This window comes from Thermobia domestica, chromosome 4 (genome assembly GCF_964235325.1).
Source record: "Thermobia domestica chromosome 4, izTheDome1.hap1.1, whole genome shotgun sequence".
NCBI lineage: Eukaryota > Metazoa > Arthropoda > Insecta > Zygentoma > Lepismatidae > Thermobia > Thermobia domestica.
In genome coordinates this window covers 330,278,214-330,290,223 of record NC_137457.1, presented here as the reverse complement: position 1 = coordinate 330,290,223, position 12,010 = coordinate 330,278,214, and the positions used below count along the sequence as shown (strand labels likewise).

Genomic DNA, 12,010 nt, shown 5'->3' with positions numbered 1-12,010 from the left:
AGCTCTATTTTTATGTCAGAAAAATAAACACACTGCTGAACAAGACTGCACTTATTTAATATAAAAACACATTTACATGTGACGTTTCGATCTTCTAGCCAAGATCCTCATCAGACGTATACTACCATGCAGTGTACACTACCATGTAGTGCAGGTAGTGTACGTCTGATAAGGATCTTGGCTAGAAGATCGAAACGTCATATGTAAATGTGTTTTTGTATTAAATAAGTGCAGTCTTGGTCAGCAGTGTGTTTATTTTTCTGATTTTATTCTCAAGACGTTGACTATGATTGTGTGTCAATTTTTATGTCGTTGAACTACAATATCCCCTCCCTCAATGACAAGATCTCAAGTGACACTAGTGGCCACAACTGTGGTCACAACTGTGGTCACTTTCGCTGAATATCCACTATGGCAGTCTGACCACTAGGGATAACGGATTAAATGCCGTGAATGTCGAGACAGACGATGAGCATCACTTTGTTGAACTGTTTGCCTACCTGATGGGCTCTTCCACTGAGAAAACTGCTGCAACGTCTCGGTGGAAGATTTGCCCAGTTCCACAGAAAATTTGACGTTCGGTCTTTGTATAACGTTGTTGTTCATGTTCGAATCGTAAGAATGGTAACGCATGTGGTCACAATAGCACGAGCTGAACAGGCACTGATGTACACAGTACGATGTCTCTTGGTACCAGTGTTGCCAGACTCACAGCTCGGAATTATTCCAAAATCTGATCGAAATTATGCTAAATTCTTTCAAATTATGCTAGCCCCTCATAATTACTAATTCAGGTATTTTTAAAGAAAGAAAATCGAAGTTGAGATACGATAACATAACTTAAAATACACAGAGCGCAAAAATGCGAGAATAGAACTCAATACTTCATGCACGAAATATTTAACTTAACTAAACTAGTGGAGTCGTTGCCAGATTCACAGCTTGGAATTATTCTGAATAATGTCGTATAAATGAATGCAAAGCTTTTGTTTACATATTTTGAAAGAAAATGACTTCGCAGTCAAAGAACTAGAAATCCCTGGGTGGAACTAAAAAATGCATCTCTGGGGTGGACTGGGTCAAAAAATGGCGAAAGGCCTTTGAGTCACCTGCATTTGTGTGCTATATGTCTCATCTTAACGTCAAGAAGCTACCGTCTCCATTAAAACTCGTTTTCTAACTCATTTTCAGAAACACTAAATTGCTTTTACCCCCACGCCCCTTCTATAAAGGCATCGGTAAAGGGATGACCTGCCGTTTCAAACTTGCTTCGAACAATAAGACTGCCTGTATGGTTTACCGACTGTACGAATCAATGGGAGAGGATACATTTCTACCGTTCTTTTTCTGCCATTCTTTCTGCCATCTGTTGGAGTGTTACAGAACTAGTCTCAATCTTTTTGATACAATGTCCAAGGATGTTACAAAATAGAGGATCTGCTCATGTGTATCTTCATTCTATTAACTCAATGAAGCAGAAAAACAACCGAACATCGGCACGTCTGATTGGCTACTTTCCTTTCCGCCATTGTCCGATTGGCTATTCGTTTCCGCCATGAATGTTGTCTCAAACCATTGCGATCTTATTGGGCGGAGTGAGCAGAGAGGAGGTGGCGAAACTGTGACGTATGGCGTCAGGATTTTGTTGTATAGGCAGATCGTTTATCTTATAACATCCTTGAACACCTCGTAAGCTAAAGTGAGCTCGTTTTTTTTTTTTTTTTTTTTTTTTTTTTTTTTGTAGCATCAGTTTTTATTGACGTAAGGTTTACTTCATTTATGTCTTGTGTTTAAAAAAAACACGTGTGTATATATTTAATATCTTGTGTGTGTTTGCAGGGAATAACCCTGAAGATGAACGAAGAAGGAAAATGCATAGTGGCACGAATTATGCATGGTGGTATGATTCACAGACAGGCAACGCTTCACGTGGGTGATGAAATTAGGGAAATAAACGGTGTTCCTGTTATCAACCAATCAGTAAATGCCTTACAGAAGATACTGGTGAGTACAACGTTTCCCATACCCTATTGATTTCGTATTTATATTCTACTGTATTTTCTTACAATTTATGCAAAGACTTTCTCGTCAGTCTTTTTTTCATGTGTTTTTAGAATTGTTTATTTACCTTTTTTTAATGTATTAAATACGAAATGAATCAAATTCCCCAAATTTTATTTTAAGATATTTTACCGCAAGGAAAGATGTTAAACGAACGTTCAACCGAATCTCTGTATTTTTGAAGACGATTAAATAATAGCCTATAATTCATAGGTAGATCAGAGAAAATAGCATGTAACTAGTTATAAACGCTATAAGTAAAAATACAGTGGAAAAATACATAATCGTGTATCTTTTGAGTCCTAAAACGCGAATTGCACTATGTAACAACGTCGCAGAAACAGAACTATGGAGAAGACCTATCAAACCATTAAATGGTTACATCGATTCTTTCCAGATGGCAGTTAAAATTGATAGACGTTAATACTGGCACCACTTATTAGTATGACAATCGATATAACTGGTTGATGGATTTGTAGAGCAATGCTATTGGCTCCAATTTAATCTACGACGTTGCCACATAGTGAAATCTTGATTTCCCACAGCGGCTGCAGGAGGCCCCGGAGTGTTTACCATTATATAACATTTTCGCTTTTATTTTGACCTGAAGAGTAGCACCCTGTTGTCCATGAACGCCAATTTATATATATAAGGGTGCAACAAAAAGGTACGGCAAAATTTCAAGGGTAGATCTTGTGGGTTGACAAGCAAAAACGTACATATGCATCGTTACAGAGTTACGACCATTGAGCCGCCTGACGGTGTGAAATCATCATATTTTGGGTGCCCATCGATGTGATTCAATTTAAACCTCAATAACTCAGCCCGTAATTAAACTAGATAGATAATGTTTACATCAATGTGTTCCTGAATGACGAAGCTTTCCGCCGATATGCATTTTGTGTATATGGGGGATACTATCAGGGTGGTATCCAGCCCCAAAATGTAGGGGGCCCGGCAGAAGTTAGGGGGGCCGATCCAACCATAATATAGTTCATCACTATATATTAGTTCATTTGCAAGCCTACCGTGAAAAGGCCAGCAAAAATTTACAGCCCTAGGCCCCCGTGGATACGGGTATGGATACCACGGCGGACGGTAAAGGATAAAGTACGTGCTTTTTCATTTCTTCCATCAGTATTTTGATAATGGTATTCCTTCTCCCTTGGGCTTCGATTCCCGGCGGGAGCTCATGTGGTTCGGATTCCACGTTAATCAGTAGGTCCACGTCTCATATAGCCTCGCTGCTGAAAGGGACGCTAAACTAAAATCAACTCAACTCAACCTTCTCCCTTGGGGGGTACACTCATAAAAATTGGTATATGAAACAATGAAGTAGTCCACTATATAGTAATAATTTTTATGTGTACTTGTTGCTTGTGTGGGGGAGAGCAAAGTTGGCCACTTTTTTGAGTCTCAGTTTGAAAATTACATTTATTTTCAGAGGGGCTCCATATAAGATTTCTACGCAAAATAAGTAGAAGTATCGATATCCGTAACTCTGTAACGGTGGATTTCCCGACATAAGGTCATATGAACTTTTTTGCTTGTCTATCCATAAGAAATCCATCCCTGAAATTTTGCCGCATCTTTTTGTTACACCCTATAGCTATATACAGGGTGTTTCAAAACAACATCGACAACGTTTGGGAGGTGATTCCTGCCATCAAGATAAGACAAAAAAATATAGACCAACCTGGGTGAACAAATGCTTCCTTTTCGAGTTATAGGCTGTCGAAATCATGAAAAATTGAACTTTAAATATCCATGACTCCAAAACTATGAGACCTAACGTAGTCGGGTCAAGACTTCACTTAGGAACTATGTGCCCTATCCAAATATCCATTTTTCAGAATCCTTCGATACTTGGGCAATTTTGATAGAGGTAGTTGGTGAGTACTTCAAATTATATGCCGTAGCCAAACTGTGTGTGTTAGGGCAGAGCCCGATAGAAATCCTTATATTAATGTTATAAATAATTTCACTGGATGATTGTCACTAACAGTAGATTCGAGTACCTCAAGGTGGCATTTATTGATGAGATTCAGAAATGTGGTGACATGTGGCGTAGTTCGGCTTATATGCCTGGTGTTTATAGGAAAACATGAATATGCGTAGAGCTGCATATGAACAGTTAAGTACTACTGAAATCCATTTTTTTCTCGAGCAGTACAACTGTGAATATTAATGTCCGCATGATAATAATATTACGAAAAGTATTTGCTATGTACCTGAAATATTCTAATGGTAAGTTTGACGTGATCATATATAAATTGTCCTTAAAATGTTTTTGATGTAAAGTATATGCGGAACAAAACAGGTATTCCGGGGATATTATCTAAAACTTGTCAGCACTAGGACCATCGCCTTCCTATTTGTATGAGTTACTTTTTGCTATGAGCAAAGCTTTATGTGGTATGTTTGATATTTCTACCAAGTAACGAACAACATATGACATTTCCTATAATCCTTCACGATAAAAAAATTGTCAGATATGATTTTTTCTGATTGATTTACATTAGTAGAAGTCCTGCCATCTGTTGTTCCTATGTGCACTAAAAACCTATTATATACATCCAAAAATGATTTAAAAAAATCTATAACAGTGTCAATCCATAGTTTTCGGTATCCCCGAGATGAATAGTGGCAATCTTGATGGCATTTAAACCCAATTTTAGCCTTCATCAGGATCAAGGTTGAGAAGGATTTCCGTGAGAAGGAATGAGTAAGAATAGTCGAAAATGACCGATATTAGTGTCCAATATATAGTTTTCAGGGTTGCTGATATGAATAGTGACTTCTCCGATGCCATTTAAGTCCAGTTCAGTCTCTCTTCGGCATAGAGAGTAAGAAAAAGTAAAAAACAAGATGTCGAAAGTTAACGTTATCTATTGTTTGTGATAGCATCACGAGAAAATTGCTGACCAGTTTGAAATGAAATTTTAGAATATAGTAGTACTTTGTCCACGCTGGATTCTTGTATCACTTTGATTAAAAGGCGTGTCCTAAGTATTTAGGGGGTTCAAAAATGTATTTCAAAATAAATTATATTACGGATTTTAATCATTACACATTCATTGAAATTCGTATTCTACGGGGAAGGGGATTCAAACTTTCTAATAAAGTTATTTTCTCCGTACGAAGAACAGACATTTCAGCTGGTTGCATGTAACTAGTCAAATACTAAAAGTGACTCACTCACCAATGCCATTTCAGCTAGTTGTATGTAACTAGTGAATATGCTTCAAGTGACTCACTCACCAACGCTAAGACCTTGCTATTTCAAATAGAAAATCAACTTTCGATTTAACTCCTATTATCAAGAAAACAAAGGATAAGAAAGGACTTTTGAATACGTGTTCTGAGGGAGAGGGACAAGAACTTTTTTATTTTTTGAAAAAGTAAAATATCCCGTAAAGCCTTAGTGAGATGAAACTTAGTGTATAAAGTCTTAATTAAAATTAAAGGGATCCGTGTTTCAGTTTTTCCTCTCGATTTAGTGAACTTTTGCAAAAGTATTTGACGACAAGATATTGTATAAACGAATTATTGATCATGTTCAGACAGCAATTTCAACCTGTCATCATGGCTTTGTTACTCGTAAATCAACAGCAATTAATATATTCAATGGTCACCGACTTTATAGCTAACTCGTTAGATGAAGGATGTCAAGTTGACATAATATATATTGACTTTGAGAAGGCCTTTGACAGAGTAAATCATAAATACTGTTAAACAAACTAAATCATTATCATTTTTCTTCAGCATTCACCAAATTCTTTTCATTATACTATCTAAGTAAGCGTAAGCACATTGAATTTAAAAACAGACAAGTATTTTACGTTATCAGGAGTTCCACACAGCTCCAACCTAGACCCTTTACTATTGCCATTATTTATCAACGATCTTCCAGACCATATACTCAACAGTAAAAAAATTATTGTTCGCTGATGATCTCAAAATATACGCCAAGATAAACTCTCTTCAAGATTGTCTTGATTTATAACACGACTTAGATAGTATTGCAAACTGGTGTTCAGTCAATAAACTTGGAGTAAACTTAAACAAATATAACGCATTATCGTTCAGCAGAAACAAAAATATCCTTAAATACGACTATAAGTTTAGTAATACTTCCATAACCAGATCTAATACAGTTAAAGATCTAGGTGCTACATTTGACCCGAAATTAACATTCATTAGACACATCGAAAATGTTTCTTATGATGTTTTTAAATTATTGGGATTCGTAACTAGAGGTGGTAAGGACTTCATCAATATTACAATAGTGTTGAAAATGTATTATTCATATGTACACTTCAAGTTGGAATATGATGTAATTTGGAACCTCTCGCAACAAAATTATTGCCACAAATTAAAATAGTTCAATCAAAATTTCTTAGGTTTTTGGTATACAAAGTAACTGGAATTTATCCTTTAAAATAATAGTTGAAAATAAATTCGATTGTTCAAATTTTATATTTTCGTTATACTTCCATGTTCTTTCAGTTAGAAGTAGAACCAATAATACATGTCTCTTGTGTTGCAAAAAGGCTAGGGCTAACATAAAGGCTGAAATCACCAATCTGTAGAAAATGTTCTGTCTATAACAAATTTTGTCCAAAAAAAAAATATATATATATATATATATGGATCTCGCAGATATGGAATACGAAGTAGAAACTGGATGCAGTTAGCTAAGGATAGAAGTCGTGGAGAGCTTTTGTGAACGCGGCATTGGAACTCCGGGTTCCATAGGCCATAGAGTTAGTTAATTTATATATATAATGTCTTGTAAAATGCTAAAAATAAAGTGTTGTAAAAATGTATTGCAATTTTTTTTTCAATAATAATCATCTAATTGGGCATCTATCTGTTGTGTTGAGTATATATAAATAAATAAATAAATAAAATATTCTAAACAAGGAAAGCGGAGCAATTTCTACAATATTAAAAATGTATGAAGAAAGTTCTTTCGCCAAAATATTAAATATAGCATTCGGTGTATAAGCTATTAACCCTACATTGCATATTGTTACTTGCAGGTAACAAAATGTATTTTTGTTTCTAATTTCCCGGTATAAATCAAATATTGTCATTATTGCATGTTGTTACTCTAAGGTAACTTTTGAGATTACATTTTCCGTTACTAGATGTCAACTACCACTGCGTTGATGGAATATGAAGTGTTGTTCTTCCTAGCGCGTAAGCTGTGTTTACCATTGGAAGACATGTGTAGTTGACCTTGGTTAATTTCTATAAATTTGAAGAAGATAAACTGTCATTTGATATACATAGATTTATATTTACCTAATTACATTAAACTAATAAGAGAAGAAATCACGTCTTTTTTTTAAATAGTTAATTACGTAGTTACTATTATTGCATGATGTTACCTGAAAGTCACAACCCTCTTCTCTGTAACATACATGAGGTAGGACAATATTTCCAATCCTAATTATTTTAGAACGTAAATATAGATATTTTGAGCCACCTTTTGATTTTTTCTCTTAAGTATGTTAATGAATGCAATGTAGGGTTAACTAAATTAAACCGAACATTATGTTTCAGCATCTCTGAAAGTTCTAGTTCTAAAGAGGAGAAAGAAGCAATTTCTTCAGTCTTATTTTATTTTATTTATTTATTTATTTTATTTTATTTATTTATTTATTTATTTATTTATTTATTTATTTTTGGTTTTACACACGTTAAATCTTATTTTTCTTGTACGAACAACAAGCTCCTTCGTTGCGAAGCGGTTAGCGTACGCGTCTTCGGCATAGGACACCCGGGTTCGATTACCAGCTGAAGCTTTTGTGGTTTAGATTCTACGTTAATTAGTAGATGTACGTCTCATATAGCCTCGCTGCTGAAAGGGAGCTAAACTCAAAAACAACTCAACTCTTGTACCAAGAACTAATATTTCTACTACTTTTATATGTATCAATATACTATTATCAATAGCAACAAACATGTATATTTTGTTTAGAGATTATTTTTTGTTAGCAAATTATATTTATGCAGATATTCAATTTTCTCCAATAACCCAAAGGCTGTTAAAACTTTGATGGATACTTGTTTGTGTTCTTTTATTCTGTAAACACAATGTTATCCATTATCTCATTTCCATTTCCTATTAATTTCTTTTCTGTTTGCTTTTTGTGATAGAGTTATTCATAGGAAGTACGGTTTGTGTCTTTTTTCTTATTTTTTTTGAGTGTATGTGTGCTCGTAATTATGTATGTTTTATGTTTTTCTTCGCATCTTTTTAAAATTTTATTTCTGTTTCGAATTATATTGTGTGTTTCTGTATGATGTATTATATTTCCCCATTTTACTGTGGTACTATCATTATTTCTGGAATTCCTTTGTTTATATAATCGTATAGCTACTGTAATTTTATTCAGATGTTAATGTCCATACGGCGTCCTTTGGTACATAAAATTGAAAGCTGCAAAGAAGGAGAAAAGAGGTTCAGTGATAGAGCGCTCACTCCTAGCACTAGAGGATCCTGGTTCGATTCAAGGTTGTAATGCACAATATATGCTATTTTCTCCAACATTTCTTTCTCATTTCTTTCATATAATTGATTTTCGGGAATAATCGTGCGACGTAAAATTTGAGGAATTCATTTTGGAAAGATAAAGGGAAAAGATGTTTTGATTGCTTTATTACAATTACGGTAGTGGGCCTTATAAGACTGTAATGTTATCTGATCATATTAGTAAACCTTATAAGATTGTAATGTTATTAGGATCATGCTAGTGGCACTTATAAGATTGTAATGTTATTAGGATCATGCTAGGGCTTCTAAGATTGTAATGTTATTAGGATCACGCTAGTGAGTCTTATAATATTGTAATGTTATTAGCATCATGCTAGGGCTTATAAGATTGTAATGTTATTAGGATCAGGCTAGTAGCACTTCTAAGATTGTAATGTTATTAGGATCATGCTAGGGCTTATAAGATTGTAATGTTATTAGGATCAGCCTAGTGGCACTTCTAAGATTGTAATATTATTAGCATCATGCTAGGGCTTATAAGATTGTAATGTTATTAGGATCAGCCTAGTGGCACTTATAAGATTGTAATGTTATTAGCATCATGCTAGGGCTTATAAGATTGTAATGTTATTAGGATCAGCCTAGTGGCACTTATAAGATTGTAATGTTATTAGGATCAGGCTAGTGGCACTTATAAGATTGTAATGTTATTAGGATCAGCCTAGTGGCACTTATAAGATTGTAATGTTATTAGCATCATGCTAGGGCTTATAAGATTGTAATGTTATTAGGATCAGGCTAGTGGCACTTATAAGATTGTAATGTTATTAGCATCATGCTAGGGCTTATAAGATTGTAGTGTTATTAGGATCAGGCTAGTGGCACTTATAAGATTGTAATGTTATTAGCATCATGCTAGGGCTTCTAAGATTGTAATGTTATTAGTATCACGCTGGTGGACCTTATAAGATTGTAACGTTATTAGTATCACGCTAGTAAACCTTATAACGTTGTAATGTTATTATTATAGAACACGCTAGTGGACCTTATTAGTTTCTAATATTATTAGGATTATGCTACTGGGCCTTATAAGACTGATGTTATTAGTATTTCGCTAGTAGGCCTTATAAGATTGTGATGTTATTAGTATTTCGCTAGTAGGCCTTATAAGATTATAATGTTCAAATTTAGAAATACGTTACTTGCCTTATCTCAGATTTGAAAAGACGTTTCTTGTCTTATCTTAAATTTGAAAAGATGCACCGTCAAAGTGAAATGATAAAAACTAATACCTGAACAGGCCTGAACCGCATCTATGTGGCAAATTTGACCGAGATCAGTCTCGTAGCTAGAGTTATTACGTTTGATATATATCCCTCCCTTTCCCCTACGTTGTACCATCAAAATGAAATTATAAAAATCATTCTAGGCCCGAAACCTCATCTATGTTGAAACTTTGATCGGGATTGGTCGGTTCAAGAGTTATTAAGTCACAAACAGCGTCATTTTCATTTTTATATAAAGATTACAACTGAAGAAAAAAAATAAACAATTTTATTTCTTTTAAGATGTATAGAGGTATACCTGGCACACTCTGTGTCTACGCCCATGGTTTGAATACAGTTTCTTTAACTAAGAATTACATTGAGTCTTTTCAATGAAAACAGACCAGTTTTATCTATCTGAAGGCTAATCTCTTGTCAGTGCATACATTTCCATTTTCGTTTCCATTTGTTTCCTCTTCTGTATTTATTTATTTATTTTTGCCTTCTTTGTGTGTTTTCACTTTATTCCATTTCTAGTTCATTCTCTAAAAATTGGCTCACGTCCCACAGTTCAGTGATATGGTAAGAGTTGAATTCTCCGAGACAGTAACGAGGCAAGCTGTCGGTTAAGAAGCGATGTGTTCCCAGCGGGAACCAAACGGAGCTAGCTACCTGACCGCGAAACAACAAGCGTATCTACCATCTCTCCAACCTATAAACAAGTCAATTGTTGCTTTCGTGATCACGCAAGAAATTTTCTCCGGTTTCCTCAATTTCGTTATTTTTTCTTCTTCTTTGTTTCCTTTTCTCTTCTAATTTCAAACAATAAAAGAAATTAAGTGCGGAACGTCCAGGCTTGCCAACCACACGTTAATTTATCGCAATTTACGATAATTTAGGCCTTATTGTTAGATACGATAATACCCTTGAGATAATAGGTGAATATACCATAATTTTAGACCCTACGCTATTTTGCAGTTTTTGAATTTGCAAATAAATTGTAGATGTGCATTAAATAATTATAAAAGACATACACTAAGTTTTTTGATAATCATTCCCTCTTAAATAAATCAATAAAAATGTGAGAATTGGCAAGTGGCAACCCTGCATCCTTTTTTTTTAAATTCAATTACGTTTAAGAAGGGTTGGAAATATTATTGCTTAGAGTAGTGTCAAAAAAGATTTAAAAAATAGTGTTTACAGTGGATTGGATTTCGAAACTAAGGATTACTAAATAAGTTTAATATATGTTATCGCTATTATTAATAGTACTGCATTACACGTATTTCTACAATTATTATGTGCTTAACAAGTATATGATTTATTTATATATTTATTTATTTATTTATTTATTTATTTTGTAATATGCGATAATTTTAAAGACGAAAATCGATAATTTTGTTCTCTGAGGTTGGCAATTCTGGGAATGTCTTTCGTTGAATTCTGTTACTACCTTGGAAATTGAGGCACAACATTAACGTTTCGAAATTTTATCATTTATCATAAGAACTGCAACATATGTCTTTAAGTAAGAGAATTCTCGTTTGGCAAAGATGAAGGCACAAGCTTAATACAGTGAAACCATTTTAAGGTTACTACTAAAAATTTTCATCTAAAATTGGCTTGTCTAGAGAGCTGATCTTTATAAAAGTGGATTTAATGATTTATCAAAGAAATTCAAATCAAAAAGTAGAATTCAAATAAGGGGTCTGCAATTAATTAGGCCTAACCCTTTAAAGACAACAATTTTAATGGTCTGTCTGTCAAAATAAATAATTTCCTAACTGAATTTTTATTATATTGCAATACATAGAATGACTTATTAAACAAAATTAACTCAAAAGCTCATAAACCACATACGCCTAGTTTTATGTTTATATACCACGCCTATCCTTAAAGGAACAATTGACTCGGTGCTTATATACCACGCCCATGCTTAACGGAATAATGACTGTTTATATACCACACATATTTTTAAAATAATTAACTGTATTTATATACAGCACTCATCCTCAAAGGAATAATTAAATATGTTTATATACCACACCCATGGTTAACAGAACAATTGACTGTGTTTATATACCGCACTTCTGCCCTGCTAAACGAAAAGGCCTTATCTCCATTTCACATACTTTGGAGAAAATAACGCGTTTTGGCTTAGGCTGTACGTTCAAATTTG

At 34.2% G+C, this 12,010-nt stretch overlaps 1 protein-coding gene across 7 annotated transcripts in view; it reads left to right on the top strand.

Annotated features, from left to right (window-relative positions):
- Window positions 1–12,010, top strand: part of CASK (peripheral plasma membrane protein CASK) — a 458,844-nt gene that overhangs the window by 284,046 nt on the left and 162,788 nt on the right. For all 7 annotated transcript variants that reach the window (XM_081756876.1, XM_081756875.1, XM_081756878.1 and 4 more), the window contains exon 3: window positions 1,840–2,004. In XM_081756876.1, coding sequence (XP_081613002.1) covers window positions 1,840–2,004 — 165 coding nt within the window. The remainder of the gene's footprint in view (window positions 1–1,839; window positions 2,005–12,010) is intronic.